At 39.0% G+C, this 19067-nt stretch overlaps 1 protein-coding gene across 1 annotated transcript; it reads right to left on the bottom strand.

Moving 5' to 3' along the window:
• Nucleotides 1–1915: 1915 nt before the first annotated feature.
• TMEM106B (transmembrane protein 106B) lies at nucleotides 1916–18907 on the bottom strand. Its single transcript, XM_066553956.1, has 8 exons — nucleotides 18820–18907; nucleotides 15467–15688; nucleotides 12660–12723; nucleotides 11216–11375; nucleotides 10288–10428; nucleotides 10137–10186; nucleotides 8477–8530; nucleotides 1916–7736 (listed from the first exon to the last, which is right to left on the bottom strand). The coding sequence occupies exons 2-8, from the start codon at nucleotides 15684–15686 to the stop codon at nucleotides 7598–7600; spliced, it is 828 nt and encodes a 275-aa protein (XP_066410053.1). The 5' UTR covers nucleotides 15687–15688; nucleotides 18820–18907; the 3' UTR covers nucleotides 1916–7597.
• Nucleotides 18908–19067: the final 160 nt, after the last annotated feature.

Here is a 19067-nt window from a genome sequence, read left to right as displayed (position 1 = left end):
CCTGAAGAAAAACAAAAAGAAAAAAAAACACAACAGAAATGTAGCAGGATAGTTACCTCATCTGACATCAATAGACTTCTAGCAAAATTAAAAGTGTGATTTGGCATTCCTTAAGTTGCCAGATAGACATCACCTTTACACTGGAAGGCAATTAGTGTCATTCATAATCAGTGTACCCAGAGTACTCTCAGGTGGATATGTCCCAAAACCACATCCCAAGTATGCACTCAGTTACACAGTTATACTGAGATCTCTATGAAATTTGGAGAAGTAAAAGGAAAGCAATGTATGGACAGCCAGGGAAACTTCAAAATCTTTTAGAAGTTTCTGTCAGTTAGGTCTTTGAAATGAGTCTATTTCAAGATGTCAGACCTTTCAGTAGTTAGATCTCAAAATAATCTGCTTTGGGTGTTCCAGAATAAGAATTTCTAGGTCTTTCAATTTGTCCAAATTCATATTTGATTATATATTCTCATCTGTTAGTGCATTTATTCACTTTTAATGCTCTTTATACTCCCCAGACAGGCAAAGTGGCATTTGAAATTTACCTGGTAGAATTTCACCAGGTAGTCCCCTACCTGCTTTGAATGGAAAAAACCCCTACCCTTTCCTTTGTAGTCCCCTACCTGCTTTGAATGGAAAAAAAAACCAACAACACAGGAGAGGAATCCAAATAATGCAGTTTGATGGTTTTGGACTAAATAAAACTGTTCACCATTAAAGATACATTTCTGTCGATCCAACTCCAGATCAGTAGAATAAGACAGAACCAGATCTTTCCATTTCTTCAAGCTCTTATCTAAATGAAGGAAAGGAGTGCTTAAATGTTGTTTTTCTCCAATTTACAGTTAAAACTGTCCAAGCCCTGTATGGAACACTGTAAATGGTTATGACAACTCTGGGATGGAAAAATGACTATGAAAATGAAAACAGCAAGCATGACTGTAGTTATTTTCCCACCTAAACTTAGTTTAAAAAAGTCAGCCTTTCTAAAGAGATTCACAAGCTGAAACAAAAACCCTCTGCATACAAAGACCCCCATTTGTTATCCAAACCAGAAAACTGACATAGCACTTGTGAATATACAAGTTTTCTCCAAGACAAACATTAAAAATACCCCACTAAGTTGTTCCAAAACACCTGTGTAAAGCTATTTATAACACCTGAGTGTTATGAATGTTCTGAATGTTCCGAAGTCATGTTCTTTGTTGCCCAGTGTTTAAAGATTCAGGTTTTTCAGCAATAATGGTTCCTTTAAGTAGCTTTGCAGATAGCTTTAACTGTGTGTGTCTGGGATGGAGTCAATTTTCCTTACAGCATCCCAGCCATACAGCTCTGTGCTTTGGGTTTGTGGATAAAAGAGCGCTGATAACACACCAAAGTTTTGGCTAGAGCTGAGTAGAGTTCACACAGCACCAGAGGTGTTTTTTTCATTGCCTCTTCCCCCTTTGTGTCTGCCCAAACCTGCAGGCCTAGGCTGTGAGTGGTCAAGAAGCTGGAGGGGACACAGCAGGACAGATGCTCCTAGCTGACAAAAGGGCTATTCCATACAGGATCATGCCCTGCAATAGAGGCTCAGGAAAAACAGAAAGGAAGGCTAATCAAGGTTATGGTGTTTATCTTCCTGTTGTAAACACCTGCCTGCTGCAAGGAAATAAATTTATTTTGTTTTGCTTGTGAACACAGCTTTGCTTCTTGTATTAAAATGTCTCATCCTGACCCAAGTTTTCTTGCTTTTCCCAGTTTTTCTTGCTTGTCCCAGTTCTTTCTACCATTCTACTGGGAGGGAAGAGCATATGAGCAATGGCGTGGGGGCTCACCTGGTGGCAGGGGCCAAACCATCACAAGAGCCCAAGTTTGGACTCAGTTATTTCAGTAGCTCAGTGAGACAACACTAATTCATTCACATATGGTGTTCAGCTTTCAGATACTCAAGTTTATTACAGACTTAACACAATAAAACATAGTATAAAAAAAGTAGATTGCAAAGTCTTCACATCATGGAATGCCAAGTTACAAAAATTGAAGTAATATCCTTGAAAATACATGAAAGCTAGTGGAAAAATATGGTGAGACAGAGAGAAAACTTGTGGGAGACAGGAAAGAAGGGGAGAAAAATACTAAGTCAGTTAAAAAAAAATATATGTGATTCAAGCTTTTTAAATAGAAAATTTAATATCATTCTTTGAGTCAAACAATCCTGCCTAGAAACATATTCTTAATGAAGTTAGGTCCAGATTTTGAACCTCTGAATAACAAGATCCCTTGTGCCCCAGTTAGCTTACGTTAACATAGCTTCTGTGTCCTACATGTCATTCCAAAATACGCTTTGACTTTAGAGTTTTTATCATGCTTTACTCGATAGATTGTTTGCTACACACTTACAAGAACATCTTAAGTTACAAAAATAGTTATCACTCATTAGTATTTCTATACATATCTCAAGCTATTATATGCACACTCTGTACATTGGATGTTAACAGCAGTTAAATTTGTTTCCTTAAATCAAACAAAAGAACTAAATCACAGTCAGTCAGACCCAAAATACTCAGGCACCATAATACACTTACATGTGTGGTACTAAACATCCCTGCCCATGCAAAGCAAAAGCAGTTCCAGTACCCAGGAAACACATGCATCCAAGTTGTGGGACCCTTGTGATGGCTGGAGGAGAGTATGAGGATCAGGATGTTATTCCACTGAACAGTCTCCCACTAGAAAAAAGGGCTCTCCACACGAAGTGTGCAGATCCCATGCAGACTGGTTTTCCTGGCCAACAGGCCTGCCTACCCATGGAAAAGCAGATTTACATGGCAAAAGCTGTAGGTAGTAGAACTACCCCAAAACACCCCTCTGGTAATGATCACACAATTCCAGAGCTAAACAAAATAGGAAGGTGACTTCTAAGTGGGACAAACACTGGGTGTTTGCCACTGCCACATAATCGTTCTCAACATCTTTTGGCTGAGATCTATTCCTCCTCCTTCCCTGTGCCAAAAGGAAAAAACTGAGACTTTTTGGTGTGACCAGGGCCATCACTAACAAATATTTTGCTGGTTGCAAGTAGTCCATTGCTGAAGTATATTGGTTGCACTTGCATTATTTATCCTTCCCTTTCAGTAGTGAAAAACCTGGAAGCATTAATAGGGTTGTGGCATTTTGTTAAACAGGCAGGTAAAAAGTTTAGTTCTTAGTTCTTAGAGGTGCCATTACTGGTCTTTCTCATCTCTTAACTCTACAAGTGCACTTCAGCTGATGTGAAGCTTCCTGCAGCTGCCCAACTCTGGAACAAGCCACCCATTTCAGAAGGGAACAGACAGATGTCTTGCTATAGATTAGGGGGGTGGGAAGAAAAACAAAACCACAACTACCACCCCTCAAAAAAAAAAAAGGGAAACCTTAAATGCTGAATAAGAAATAACACTATTTCTCTTTTGACACTCCCTGAATATAGAAATTTCTCTCATACCACTCCAAGCACTATCTTTTCCATCATGAGGGCACAGCACTTCAGTCAGGTTAAAGACCCTCATGGCACAATCAAAGCACTTAGAGGTTCGGTGTTAAAATGGTTCCCCTTTATAAACCACATGCTAAAAAGCCCAGGCATGTTTGCAATGCACTACTATGAAAAAAGATATTCACTTGCAGAAGTGCAAGGACAACTTGAAGCAAAGTCAACTAAAACATGTACTCAAATCTGCCAGCACCAGGCTGCAAAATATAAACACTACAATGTTAATATCAAGGTCATGCACACATCAGAAGTGCATAAAGAACTTCAAAGTCACACCACAGAGGAAAAAGATACTTATGGTTTGTCTTCACAAAAGATTAGGAATTAAGCAACCATCCCTATGACATTGAGATGAGTAAAGAAATTATGAATTAACTTCTACAGGCTTTTCCCCACACCAGGAATTCAGGAATGTCAGGTATTTCATCTTTTAATAAGAGTGCTTCCCTTTAAAACTCTCAAAATAGATATTTGATGATTAAATCTTTGATGGTTTGGATCTTGGATGGTTATTTATTAATTCTTTTATTTTTAAAGCAGTATATTTGAAATGTACAATAACTTTGTTCCCCAATGGTCAAATAGTCAACATTTTTATGCATTTAAGTGTTCCATACTTCAGTTATATTTTTGAAATTTTATAGTTATTTTAAACAGAATACATTAAGCTGATTTTCAATAGTGCCATTACAGTGCAACATCCGGACTAGATTTCTTACTGTTCTAAGAAAAAACTATCAGAGCTTCCATTTTTAAGTGCAACAGGTTTTGGTAAAGGAATTGCTACAAAGTATTCAAGTGACAAGAATTCTACCAGAAATAAACACACTACAATATCAGCATAAAGGTATTTGATAGTGTTTGAAGACCAGAGGAAGTTACAAGTGAAATATGAATCACTTCAGAAGACACACATAAGTAAAGCCAGGAAAAAAAGTTTTACTTTTTCAAGTCAACTTTCTGGAGAGAATTGCATTTATTGATTTACAACTGAACTGAAAGACTTGCCTTTTTTATTTTAAGATCAAGATAAAATGAATGCGAAAAACGAAAGGTCTGGCACTTGGATCTGTACTGATGCCTTGTTTACAAAGTCATACAGGTTAATAGTGAGTTCCCTTGCTCCCTTAGCATGTTTCCAAGCTTGGTCATATAAAGCAAGTACAAGTTATCTATTCAAAAACATATTACTTGTTTATCTGATGAAATGCTGTATTAAAATCAGTAGATAAATTGAAATACTTGCCTTATTTGGTTAGTAATATGCTGACAGCTGTGCAAGGGAATTGTAGCACTTGGAACCTTAAGCCTTTTATTCTCCCATTATTGACTTAATTTGTGAATTCAGTGGGATTTTTAACATATGGTTTGCTTCTTAAGATGAGAACTCTTCATCATTCATTAAGTCTATCACAAATTGATGTTTAGATATCCTAGATGAAATAAACTGAGTTTTATCCTCTCTCTTCTGACACATACACGGAAAAAGTAACTCCACTCAATTATTTAATTTAAATCAGAGAATTCCAAGCACTTCATGCAAGGTTAAGAATCACAGATTTAACTATTGATTTAGCTCAACATGTACACCAAAATTTCAAAAGCCAGTTTGAGTCTCAACACTGCATAAAGTGTAACTTCCCCCTGCCACGCTTGTGCAAAAGCAGCATTCACTATTGTCACCTAATAATTTGATCATTGTGCCATTCCAGTTATTTTAGATTACTTTTCATCCTTGGAAGAAAAATTTGTTTTAAATCGATGTAACTATCTGCCTACAGCTGTTTTCTTCTTTTTCTATTTCGAAATCCACAAACAACAACCCCCAAACAAAAACAACACTCCAGTGTGTAGATATTTAAGCCTAGAGGAAAAGAGCCTGTGTCACTTGCTGGCAGACTTCAGTTCTGATATGATTTAAACTAGAATTCTCTCCTACTTGCCATTATCAGCATATCTTTCTACACCAGGTATCATGAGTTCACCTCTCTGCTTCCAGCCAGCTGCCCACTCTCCTGGTCTTTAGTTATCACCTGTATCTTTACAGGCTATCAGACAAGCTTATAAATGTATTTTAGCAGCTACAGGACCGAACCTCACCTAAACTCTAGAAAGGTAAGTCAATTGTGGACTAGTTTCCCTCATGACTGTGAGTTGTAATAAAGAACGCTTACTTTTAAGGGCCCAAAATCAAGAATAATCTTCAGAATCTAACTACAATAAGTCATCTCAACTGACTACTCCAGTTACAGAAGTTCTCTAAAGGCAAAAGACGAAGTCTTCATCTTATCAACAACTACATGAAACTGATATATGACAACAACTATATAACAGTTGAGGTTCCAAAGGTTTTCATAGACTCTAGAGTAAGTGCTCAGAGCAATTGACATAGAGGAGGGGGGGGTTTATTATGGTTACTTAATGTCTCTTAAATCAGTCTTACATCACCCACATTTTTCCCCACCCACCCCCTTAGGTCCATCTAAGAGAGGCCAGCAAAGAAGAGAATAATGTAGACATGTATCTTCACTGAAGTACTGGAGCATCAGAGATTGTTAGTGGCAAGTTACCCAGAAGCCTTTTTCTATTGGGTTTATTGCCAATTCATTTTGTGTAGCTTATTTCCAGGAGATAGGCAGCACAAAACCAGTAATACCTATTTGAAAAAATACATTTTTCATTACAATGCAACAGTTTCAATAGTACCTTCTTACAGCTGCATCTCACCTAATTCAGAAATAAAACAATACTGATCGAGGCTAATTAAAAAGTTAACCCTCAGAACAGTCAGCCTTTAGGAGTCAAACAACTTTGGACCCAAAGTTTATAATCATCATGATTGACAATTACCCCAGAAATTGGCATGTGCAAACTGTGCTACAGAAACTATTTTGTGCTGTCAGTCAGTCATCTCACAATTCCACCAGCATGTACTCCTACAGAAAGAATTGCTTCATCTTCCCTCACAGAACTTTGATGTGACCGTTGAGTGCTCTGGAGGTACCGATAACTACAGCATTTGCTTACTGAGCCTGCGCCAGAAATGAACACAACCCAACCTATTAACACTTAAAAGTTGCTTAGGTACAGAATATATTAAAAAAGTAAAAATCCCAAAAATTTACACCAAGCTCTCCAAACCCATGCTCAAAGTTTCCCACCTAGTTCCAACTGCGCAATTTTGATTTTAATACCTGTTCTAAAAAGCTTACTAAAAACCAGACTGGTAAAGTCTTGTTTGTTTTCTAGAATCTTGTATTTTTCCTTTGTCAGTAATTGTTGTGGGGGTTGTTTCTTTTTTAATTGTTTTTCTTGTTGTTTCTTTTTTAAATGTTTTTCTTGTTTAATTTTTAAACCCAGCTTTAAATCTAACAATATATATTGTCCTTATAACATCCCAGAGGTAGCAAGAGGGAATATGAATGAAAAGATGTCAGATTCTAGAAACTGGACATTCAACTCTAGTGTCATCCAAGAGAGCTTTCCTGGCTTTCATAGACTGCATGTCACCTCTAATCACGGATAGCAAATAAAGTGTAGAATCCCAAAATAAAGAGCTACTACCACTGGGTTACTAATAGAAATTTCATACCCAGACACCATAGTAATCTTGTTATTTAAGTAGTAACATTCTGTTTTCAATAGTCAAATATCAAGAACTGAAGTATAAACTGAAAATTTATGAGTAATTTATGAGTATTACTTTTTAAAAATGCTCATTAGTGACACATTTCACCTAAACACAGACATACACACAGTTACTCTAAGTTGATGTACCACACTGTAAGGAAAAGTCCCAGTTCTGTTCAAGAATCTGATATTCCCCCTCTCCCCCCCACCACACAACTTGACAGAAGTGCTTACAGTAACAGAAAGCAAACAGAAGGGGAAAACACAACATTTAACAAGTGCACCTATTTACAATTTGCACCTTTCCCTCCTTGCATCTAAAGTGTACAGATCTCCACGTTTGCTATGCTGTACATCACATGTACTCTCTGCTCCATGGAACACCAGTTCTGTCCAAAGGATCTCTGCAAGCACCAACTGCAGTCATTCCATACCAACCAACAGGTGCTTTTACTGTGGAGGCTGAAGGACATTTAAATATTCTGACTGGCCCAGCTGGTAGGTTGTGTTTCCTCCACAGTCCACATACTGGTATCTCTCCTGGGATATTTGCTCAGGGTGGCCTAAGTATGAGGTTGTCACTGTCACTCTTAAAAAGACAGAAGAGAAGAGATTTTGAGTTTCCTATTCTAAAAATCACTGTGTTTATATTACTAGGGTTATTAAGGAAAAGGTTTTGGAACAAAACATGCTTTAAATACATTTAAGAACATTACTGATTTACCACTATAATTTTCTCCATGAAAGACATCTGGTTCCTTTTCCTAAAGATGCTAAAGCTGAGGTTTACTTGTAAAGTCTACCACTACAAATAATATTTCTTGTTTGTGATAAGAAAGCAAATGATTAAACAAACTACAAGCCATGCTACATCTACTGTAAAGACATGCCCCATTCCCTCACCAACTAAAGACTCCACCATTCTGAAATTTATGCAAAGTCACAAAAAAGCACTGTCACAAAGCAGTCTCTGACAGAGTACTAAAACCATGAACTCCTTCAAGATCAAAGTTCTCAGCAAGTTTTGAACCATGGCTGATACACAAAGTAATTTTAAAGTTTTTGAGACATCAGTAGCTCCATGGCTACAGCCCAGCTGCACAGCAGATACAGTAACAATGATTGTCAATCCAGTCTTTACACCACCAGAACCTGTCAAGAGACACAGTTCACTTTCTGTAACTATAAAGCTACTACACTAAAAAGCAAGTTGATTTCATTTTATCTATGATGCAAAGACTCTAGGATTAAGTATTTGAGTACTATTTTAATGAGAATTACATGGCTCCTGAAGTTGTTTCTCACACATAGGAAGACTACCATACTTACTGCATCATCACTACTATGTTATGTACTTTGATAGATGGTAAAGTACAGAAGTCACTGCAAAAAAGAAGAACAATTGTTAGATTTACATCAAGTTTCTCCAGGGCAATTACCTGAAAAGCAAGACTTCTGGCTTCAACTGGAAATTCTGCTGTCTGTATACAGAGACTACAGAGCTGCTGGCAATGGCAACAGAATAATTTGCCAGTGACTCTACCTAGACCCACTGCTACATACACAGTCTTACTTTCACAAGTACTGTCTTCACATGTGTTTGCTTTCATGTAATGCTGAGGACACAACAGAAGTGTCCTCAGAAAGTGTTCATTCCATCTTCCAGAAGCTAACCAAGGTTAATCTGAGCCACTACATTTAAAGCCTGTCAGTGTCACTTTGTCACCTATTTTTTGAACTCATCCACTTCTACATTATGCAAAATAACCTTTAACCAACATACAGATATTCCAAAGTCAAGGTTACTGTTCCCTTGCAAGATTAACCTTTTCAGACTTTCATTTTCTGACACATGCCTACATACCAGCCATAAAGAGCACCATGTAAGTGCACACTTTTAACCCCTGCTTCTTATATCACTGGTCTTGGTCAAAAATTTATCAGCTCTAGAATGAAAAGTATGTAATCAGTGCAGTGAGACTACTTGGCAGCTACCTACAATATTTGCATTCCTATTTGCAGCCTTTGTCATTCTTTCCCCCTGAACCAACAAAAATATAATATAAAGAGTGAGTGAACTCAGCTTATCAAAATTATAAGAAAATACAGCATTATCATGAGCTCTATGAAGGCTATTTATGAAGTTTATTTATTCCTCATGCATCCTAAGTGTGTGCAGATTCACAAGATTCAGTGTTTACATAAAGCTAACTTACACACTTTTAAAAGGTGACAGAGGTTCAATGTTTTCTGTTGATTTGAAGTTTGTGCCTCTCTTAGCATTTCACATCTATTTAATTTTATTTCAACAATTGAAAACAACAAGGTTTTCTCCCATCCCTAGGAGGCTGGCATCCACTAGAACTGCACACAGACCTGAAGCCTCAATAGTTAACTCTTTCTGTTCAGTCTCGATTTCAGTGTAAGAGAACTAAAATTGAGGTTTGTGACCAAGAGATAATGAGGTTTTTCATTATCAGTGTTAGATTTCAGTGTAAGAGAACTAAAACTGGAGTTTGTGACCAAGAGATAATTTGTCTGATGGAAAAATGAACTTTTAAAACCGCTCAAAGGGCAGGCTGTAAACACTGCTTACTATATACACAACATGTGAAGACAAGCCTCTAATTTCTATACCACTGAATATAAATTTCCTTCTACTGCAGAGAAAGTTATGGGAAAGTTACTAGAGAACTTGTTAGGGGAACACACCTGCACTTCCACCCCTAAAGCAGCAGTCCTAACTAGTGCCAACCCCTAAAATACTGTAACAGAGATACCATTTAAAGGGTATATAGCCAGGTACAGCAAGCCACTATATGAAACTAATCAAGCAATTGTGGTTTACCTCTCTCAGTACTACTAAACTTAAAGAAAATGCCCCAGCATCTCTTCAAACAGATTCCTGCTAACTTTGGAAAAAGTTATTCTTAACAGCCCTGCAACTTTTAATAAGATCCATGTGATATTTACAAGTGAGTACACTTACTACATGTAGCTCATTTCATCTTGTATGACTGTGGGCACCATATAATCAATCTAAAAAAAAAACCACAATAAAAAATCAATGAAAACATCACTAAGTAGATTTATATATGAAGATTAACACATGTTTAACTTGGAAAGCCTAAGCTACTTACCTGTTTCATATCCAGTGGACCAATGTTGGTGATGTTGTTTAACCGTGCTTTGCCAATAACTGTTTTTGAAAACTGAACTTGGGCTGTGATATTTGCCACTTCAACAGAGTAGTAGTTGTTATTTGTTATATTAAGTGTGTTCTGAAAAAACAAACACAAAACAGTAACACTTATCCATTCTGTGTATCTCCATGAGCAAGCATTTTGAATCTTGTCCATGAAACAGTAAGATCAGAAATTCTGCAAGTAGATTTTCCTGCCTGTGAGGACTGCAGACAGGAGTAGGGTCACCATCACTTCTGAGTTTCTTTAGTGATTATATTGAGTAACACAAACTTCTGCACAACTTTCGTGGTAACAACCCTCCACTTCAAATACTGCATTTCTTCCTATCCTCAATTGTTCCTTCCAGGAAATTTAGCTATTGAAGGACCTCTTTCTCCCATTGTAGCTTCACTTTATTTAAAATTAAGAAATCTACCAAAGGTCTTTAGGCAAACCTGTATGAAGGTCATTACGAAGAAATCAAGAACTATCTGGGAAGAGCTCCTTTAAGTTTTAAGGTGGCTAAGAAAGTATTTTTCCTCAACACCAATTTTGACAGAGGCATAATACCAGGGCAGTAGCAAATAGCATTCCTACATACACACACTACATTTCAGACATATTCCAAAAGTAACACTGAGAACTCCAAAGTTACTGTTCCCTTGAAAACAGAATACAGTGTCAGCTTGCAACTACATCTCTATTAGCTACAGGAACCAGCCTCAGCAGGCTCAGTTACATTTTTCAAACTGGTCACCGACCTAATTCTTAAAGCACCAACTAAGCCTTTCAGCCAGACCACAGTTTCTACCTACACTAAACTCTCAAAGCAGTATCTCTGGTTGCATGCATGCATTCCAAACACCCAAGAAGTCAGACCTACCGTAATATTGAGATAGATTATCCGCCTTTCCTGTTCGTAAGTGACATATACTGACTTCACACCAATGTACTGAACATCAATCGAGCGAGGAAACAAGAAAAATACAGCCAGCCCAGAGAGTAGCAAACACACAGTTACAGAAGCAGTCACATAGAGCTTTCTGGAAGAAAAAAAAAGCACAATTCAGAGTCAAAAGCACATTAAAAAACAATGACATGCTATTTTAAGTGATAAGGAGCAGGACTAGTGAATACAATTAATTCAGTCTATTTCTAGCCTCCACTAGCTTCTAAAAAGGAAAAAAAAACCTATGCTGCACTTCACAGCTATGTCTTAAACTGCTGTTACTCCTGCATAAATATCAGAAACCACATTTCAAATCATGTGGTTACCCCAACATTTGTAACTTCCAAAGGAAAACAGAAGAAGTAAATATTTATGTGCTTTGAAACAAATCCACTTCCTCTTAACATTTATTTATAGCACAACTTCCATCATTTTGCGGAAGTCTCACAAAAACCACCCAGAACACAAAATAAAGCTCTTATGACAGACAATCCTGACTTCCAGGGAAAGTGTTAGGACTTCAGCTAAGGAGCAGGAAATTCACAATTAAGCTAACAGAAAAGTGTGTTTGTGTGCATACAAGGGTGGGGTGCTAGTAGTGGTGTGAGAGATAATAAAAATCCCTCCACAAATAAAAGGATCTACTTCAGCTCCAATTTTGTCAAGATTTGAACACTAAAGTTATACGTTTCATATTTGTACTACCATTACATCAGTTATATTATCCAGAATAGTATTATGTGAAGCTAATATATTTCTTTTTACCTGGCACTCATTTCTGTTTACTACAAAAATATCAAAACATTAAAAAAAAAATGAAGTAAAAACTAAAACAAGAAGCCCCGAGGATTGCAGTGAACCCCCCGAAGCAGATCCTAGAAAAAAATGCTATTATGCTATGCTAAAATTAAATATAATTATGTATCATAAATTGTTGACTTTTCTAGCTGCAAAAACCAGAATGTTACTAATTATTTTAAGGTGACCTATTTTGTAGTAGTGGCTCAAAGATGCTACAAATTAACTCCAACTCTAACAGAGAAGATGTGCCTGCTTAGATCAATTAGGATGTTACAGAGATTAAGACCTGCTCACATCATTACTATAAATAGGTCATACAGTACTCCTTAGCTTTGTCCTTAGCTAAGATGTATTGTGATGGAAGTATGCAGACCTGTTAATAAATAACTCACCAAGAGTTGGAGGTTAAGGCTGATATTACCCACAAGCCCTGTTCTTCCCATAATGAATGCAAGAAAGCACTACAATGATTTTTTGCTTGATTCTTCTTATAGCTATCCCCTTAGAATTGTTGAATTTTAACTAGAAGAGAATAATTAACTGTAGATTCAGGTATCACAAACAGCTATTGACTTACGTTCTTCTTGGCCTCAGTCTCTGATCACTGTATGGAATTAAGGCTACCAGCTGATTTTCCTGCCCTGGAAACAAAAACACCCTTTCAGAATTTAAACAAAGAATAAGTGTTGTTGCAGCTCTTTTAAACAAAGAGTAACCATTACAACTTAGTGGCTTAGAATAAACAACTTAGAATAAACACTAAAGATAAACATTTAAATTCCAGATAAGGACCCAGGTCAAATGCTACTGTAGCTGATGTCACTTTCTGAAATAGAGCATGGCTTATGCAACATGAAGATGAAAAAACACCAAGTCCACAAGGACCAAAACAGCAATAAATTTTGCCTCTGTGCTGCACTCATGACCAGAGGCAGTATTTCCTCTGGCACCACTTCCTGGAGAAAAAGAGATGCAGAACAGCTCTGAGCTATTTATGCCAGACCATATGAACTCATGGGACAAAACATTCAGAAGCTTGGGCAGTAAGAACTGATCCAGAAGGCATTCTGCATGTACTCTTCTGAAAAAGCAGAGGTCAGGTTTGGTTAAAAAAGCCCAAAAAACAACAAGCCCAAACTGAAACAACCAAAGCTAACAATAAAGGTGATCTGGGCAACACAAGCTATGCATATACGGCATTCTGAAAATCAGAAGTATATAAAACCATATTTATCATGGTGCTGCTGAGCTGTAGCACCCTGGAAGTCAAATAAGTATCTACTGGAATTTCTCCATGAAAGTTATGTCACTGGACAGCATTTTTATAGGGTTTATTTTTTAACAGCAGAAGTAAAGAGCACATGCACAGATGAGCAGTTGAAAATACGTGTACTACATCTGCCAGGAGAGCTTTTGCTATTTGTTGTGGAACTGTATTGGAACAGAGGCCTCAAGGACAAGTCAAATCTGCAATTTTTAAGCCAAGTGCAGAATTTGATCAAATCATCACTTAGCTAACCAAGCACTTGGCAATGATTCCATGCTGAATCACTAAGCTAAGCAAAACATGCTAACCAAGCATACAGTAGTATGCAAAACATCAACATTCTAAAAAGCCTCTACCAATTTAAAACACATTTTCATCTCTACTTCAATGAAGCATCTTCAACCTTTAAGAAAATATCACAGTACTCCTTTCATACATCATACTAAAAACTAAAGCTGTTCAAGTAACAAAACATAATTTAATGGATTTATTATAGTTTAGCCATCATATCATGAATTAATTATAGTCTTACTAGTCATGCTGTCATTCTTAATTTTTCCCCTCTCTCCTCAAGTGACCCCAAAACGTGACATTTTTTCTTCTCTAAAATACTAAGGAATGATTACAAACACAATCCTCTTAGCTGTAATAACTCATTTTAAGTTCAACCACATTATTTCATTAGAATTTATACACAACGTGCAGGTTTTTATAGTTACTGCAAAATCTTTAATAAAATAACTAACTAACATTTATTTAAGTATTACATCCAAGGATTCTACAGTGAAAATAAGAAGCTTTTGAACATGGAAATTCTGCTATTTCTGCACTTTGAGTAAAACGTGCTACTGATATTAACAAGTATTTCAAGTTAATGAGTTAACAGAACAAACTTTTTTACCCTTTCTGGCTAAGGCAATTTTTAGTTTCATAGCTTTTCTAGGCGTGAAATTTGATGAATTCAGAGGTACTCCAAGAATACATTGTAGTAGAAAGTTTAACAGCTAAAACACAAATCTCTTGTGGTATTTGCAACCACTGAAATATTCTGTGCTCCCTGGTCCTTCTACAAAGGTGAGATGCAAGTGTTTGTGAGCTACGTCATAACCTAGTCTCACTGAAGCACATGTAGAAGGACAACATGGCACAGACATCACTCAAGTTTCCTGAGCTGCTGCTCAAAATCAGTTCCAAGAGCTTTTACACCCAATAATCTATTTTGGGTAAGAGGTCTGGCAAAGGCAAACTCTAACATGAAATCATGTCATCAGCTCTTCCCCAGTCAAAGGGAAAATCTCACAGCTGAAGCAAAATGCTGTGCCTTGGCCCACTTGGCTCTCCTTCTGCCTGGTTTCAGATATCCCATGTTCTCCTTTCTCTCTTCATCAATATTGAGGGAGCTTATCATTTAGGACAGAAGCATTACAAGCAGCATGTTTTACCAAGAGGAAAAGTAAAGGATGAGGGCAAAGCAAATAAAACAGTTAGGTATGGAGACTAATGCTGTGCAGCCTACTCCTTCCTGAGGCAGCCAAAGAACCTATATATTTTCAAATCCAAGCTGGAGTTATCCACCTAGCAAGCACCACTGGGACAAAAGCAGGATAAAGGAAAACAAGGGACACTGGCAGCAATGAGGGCAAAAGAATTAACTATAAATCAGGGAAGAGGTGTTGCAGCCCAGGTCTACTTTTCATCTCTGTATTTGCAGCCATTTTTGCAGTTATATATTGATTCAAAAAGTTTAAAATAGGTAGTGAAAAGAAAAAAATGCAATAAAATGTCATGAAACTAAAAGTTTGCTAATTTAACTTGCAAGACCTATGGTTATGGGTGGATTCAAAGCTGAGAAGGAAGAAACAGTTGCATTGTTTCTTCCTCCTCAGAACAGACAAGAAGAGATCCAAGTTGTAACAGCCAAGGTGCGACAGCCAACCCAATTTGTTACACTCATCTAGTGCAACAAAATTCTTAGTGCTGAAAAAAAAGTCAAAAAGATGAGTAAACTTCATCTTGACTTGAAAAGCTATTTGTTATGCATTATTACAACTGCATACGGTTATGATGTAAATTTATAGGTTAAAAAGAGAAATAAAATAATAAACAAGGAAACTTACCTCGTGGAATTCTTCCTGTTCCCTGGCAGGTTGGGCAGGTGACACTGTCCCTTCCTGTAAATTCCACATAGGGAAACTGCGACACATCTCCACATCTGCTGTCCTCATTGTGCACTTCCGAGTGAACTAAACCATTCCTCACGTTATCAGACACTGAGCTTCCATCATAGCCATCTTCCTTGCATGTATGCATAGGCAGGTGAGAAAGTGATTTTCCCATGTCTGAAAAGAAGTCAGAAGGATGTTTTCAGGGACAATGACTCAAACACAGCTTGCATTTATTCCTCTGCACCAGGTAACTGTTAGTGTGTGGGCACAGTCTGACAAGGCTCAGTTCCCCTTTGTTCAGACTCCTTAGGATCCACAAAGCACTAAGGCCTGGTCAAACTGGAGTCAATCCCAAACTGTAAAGAACCTGAATTAACTGGGAGTTTTGTTCAGATTCCCCAATATGCACAAGTTGGAACCTGATCTATGAGAGACACTGTTAAATTTAGAACAGTACAACTGAAGGGAAAACCTGCAACAGCTTTTCAAAGGATTGCTATTGTACAGGCTTTAACAAAACACGCTAATCTTTGTATTATAAAAAACAAACAAAAAAAAATCAACACTGGGCCACAGAACGCAATTTGCAATTTTGAGTAAATTCTACACACATGACAGACCAAATTTTAGTACATTTTTTCAGCCTGGACTTGTTTTGAGAACATAGGATTGGCTGTTAGTTTCCAAGCTAGAAATATAGATCACCTGATATTTAAACTGATGATTCTCTTTAATTCAAAAGAGAACTAGTTCCCAGGGAAGTCAAGTGAAAAATGGGAGTTACTTAAACATAGCAGCTGCCAATATATAGCATTTATAAAGACTTGTTTAAAAAGAGGATCACTCACAAAAACATTTTTGTTACCTGTATTTTAATTTTTTCTCGTTACCGTACCTTTTCAGCCATGACACTGAAAATATTTTGAAACACAGAACATTTGAAACTAAAGTCTGTAAAAAAGTGCAGTAAGCAGAAACACCCCAGTTAGCAACATGTGGGGAAAAACCTCCAAGAGAAAAAAAATAAACCTCTACAGCAATGGCACTTAGTTGTTCCGCTGATCCACAAAACCCATTTTGGTTACTTAACACACAGAGACAGCAATCACTCAATCAGTTTTTTGATTAAAATTGACTGACTAATCGATTGATCAATCAATTGATTAAAAAAGAATATGCAAAGCTTCACTGTTTGTTTTTTTTTTTTTTTGTCCATTAAGAGGTATTTTTAGAGTGGCAGCTAGGAATTACCATGCTCATTCACTAAAAGGAAGCCCTAGAAGGAAGATGAAAAGAGGAAGGTAAGTCAGAATATTTTAAACCAACTACTCAAGACAGAACAGAAATACCTCAATACTAATGGCAATGCAAACACAACATTAATTCATTACATTGCCACAAAGCCTAGGTGAATGTGGGAGAAGGAAAGTCAACAAATGCCAACTAGTCCCAGTTACTGCCCCAGCGAATATGCAGGATTATTTTTTTCACTTATGTCATTAAACTCTTACAAGCAGGAAAGCTATTTACCCTTCTGCTGCTACAGCACTTTTTAAATACTCTAAGTTTAGGAGCCATTCAATAATGGAAATTGTTGAACTGGAAATTAAAACAACTGAGCTATTGAAAAAAAAAATCCTGAAAAAGCTGTCGACACTGTTGACAATTATTTCACATGGGGTTTTTGTTTACTTTTCTCCTTGCAATTGACCTACAGCCTTCAAGCTACGGAACTTGAGTCCTGCAGCTTAGGCAATAGCTGTCACAATTACAGATCTGAAAGCTCAGGGATCATGCTGTTCTGCCACCACTTCATCCAACACCCACTGACAACTGAAATGCACCTTCTAGTTTTAGCTTCTTCCAGAAGGAAAAGCTCACACACTCCCTGATCACACTGTGACATGAACCAAAGTGCAGCAGGCAAGGATGACTGGGAACTCCTTTCAAGAGCACATCCTTTATTTGAATTAAAGTGCTAAAGCAGGTGCATCCTTCAATGCCAACTGTACCGGAGCTTCAATAATTGAATTTAATGGTGCCAGAGACCAGGGAAAAACATCTCAGTTCACAAACAGGAAAACACAGAACCATCTTCAAGCAAAATTAGATTCACCAACATGCTTTTTCCCCTAGCCAAGCCTGAACCTTACTACAGTTGACCACAAATCAAGAACATGTTGATCCAGCACTCAGAGGCTCAACAGTAGTAACTCTGACAATGTAATAACATCCCTGTATGTCACAGCTTCCATGCTGCTACCAAAGTCAGAAGTCCTACTTCATGAACAGCTCTGCTTTGGTGCAGTCTCCCTTGCAACTGATGTTAGAATCACTTTGAACTTAGCTGGGATTTCCGTGAATTCACAGTTTGTTAAAACGGGTTCGGTAAATTAAAAATGTGACAAGTGGCTTTTCTTTACGACCGCACCCTTCAACTTGCTGTGCACTGCAGCACAACAGCAAGTGGACAAAACCCAAACAGCGTCACAAGACAGACTGAACCGCCACATCCTGAGCTACACGCAAGACTAGAGGAAACAACTTTGTTTGTAAATTCAGTGAAACTTCATAGAGTCAAACGAAATTGTTATACTTCTCCAGCAAGTTAGGCTGATGTTCTTACCCTTTATATGCAAACATATAAAGTTGAGATTACAAACCTATTTCTTTTTTCAATACAGCAAAAGATTTCGAATCGCAACCACCGTCTGCCTCATCAGCTGCGCCTTAACCGCGAGCATCAGCAGCTCCTGCGAGGCAGAGGACGCGGCAGGGCAAGGCAGTGACTTGGCAGCACAGGCTTGGCCAGCTCGGCTGGGCACGACCAGCGCTGCCTTTCCCGACCCCGCTACAGAGCCGCGTCTCGGACACCGCCTGAGCGGTAAGGTGGGCGCTGCCAAAATAAAGCACTCAAAAATCCTGGGCTTAAGCGATTTTCTCGTCCATCAGCGCTAGCTGCCCTTACAAACATGGCGAAGTTTACAGCCGGCAGGCTTGGACCAAGGCCCGGCGAGCTCGGCTGCTGCTGGCCTGCCCGGCCAGCTCCCAGGCCCCGCTCGGCCTGGGGTGGTCTCGGCGCAGGAGCCGTCCCGGCGCAGGGGCACGGCAGGGCAAGGGACAAGGCCAGGCAAGGTCGGGCAAGGCCAGGCAAGGCCGGGCAAGGCCGGGCCAGGCCCCCGGCCCCCCCCGCCCGCCGCGGGCCTGCCCAGGCCCCGCCGAGGCCCAGGGGCGGCCGCAGCGCCCCCCGCCCGGCGCGCAGCCCCGCAGCCCCCGCCCGCCGCGGAGCGCCCTCCGGTCCCCACCTGCTGCGCGGCTCGCCGGGCCGGGCCGGGCACGGCACAGCGGCAGAACCGGAGGCTCCGGGAGCGACGCAGCTGCCGGCACCGAGCCCCGGATCGGGCGTGTGCGCAGCCGCGGGGCGGAGCCGGACTCGTCCCGTCCCGCCCGGCCACGGGCGGAGCCGGCTGCGCTCCTGGCCGTGCCGGAGAGCAGGTGGCCCAAGGCTCGGGAATGGCGCTTCAATCGCCGTCCCGAGGGCTGCAGGGCGATC

This window comes from Molothrus aeneus, chromosome 1 (genome assembly GCF_037042795.1).
Source record: "Molothrus aeneus isolate 106 chromosome 1, BPBGC_Maene_1.0, whole genome shotgun sequence".
Lineage (NCBI taxonomy): Eukaryota > Metazoa > Chordata > Aves > Passeriformes > Icteridae > Molothrus > Molothrus aeneus.
The sequence above is the reverse complement of the archived record's forward strand: the minus strand, read 5'-3'. Positions and strand labels throughout refer to the sequence as shown.

What these genes read in the sequence shown, in the direction of transcription:
- TMEM106B (XM_066553956.1), bottom strand. Translation starts at nt 15,686, where the DNA reads ATGGGAAAATCACTTTCTCACCTGCCTATGCATACATGCAAGGAAGAT. An exon ending in TAATCTATCTCAATATTACG is followed by an intron (nt 10,429 to 11,215) that starts GTAGGTCTGACT and finishes TTGTTTTTTCAG; the next exon opens with AACACACTTAATATAACAAA. An exon ending in GTCCACTGGATATGAAACAG is followed by an intron (nt 10,187 to 10,287) that starts GTAAGTAGCTTA and finishes TTTTTTTTTTAG; the next exon opens with ATTGATTATATGGTGCCCAC.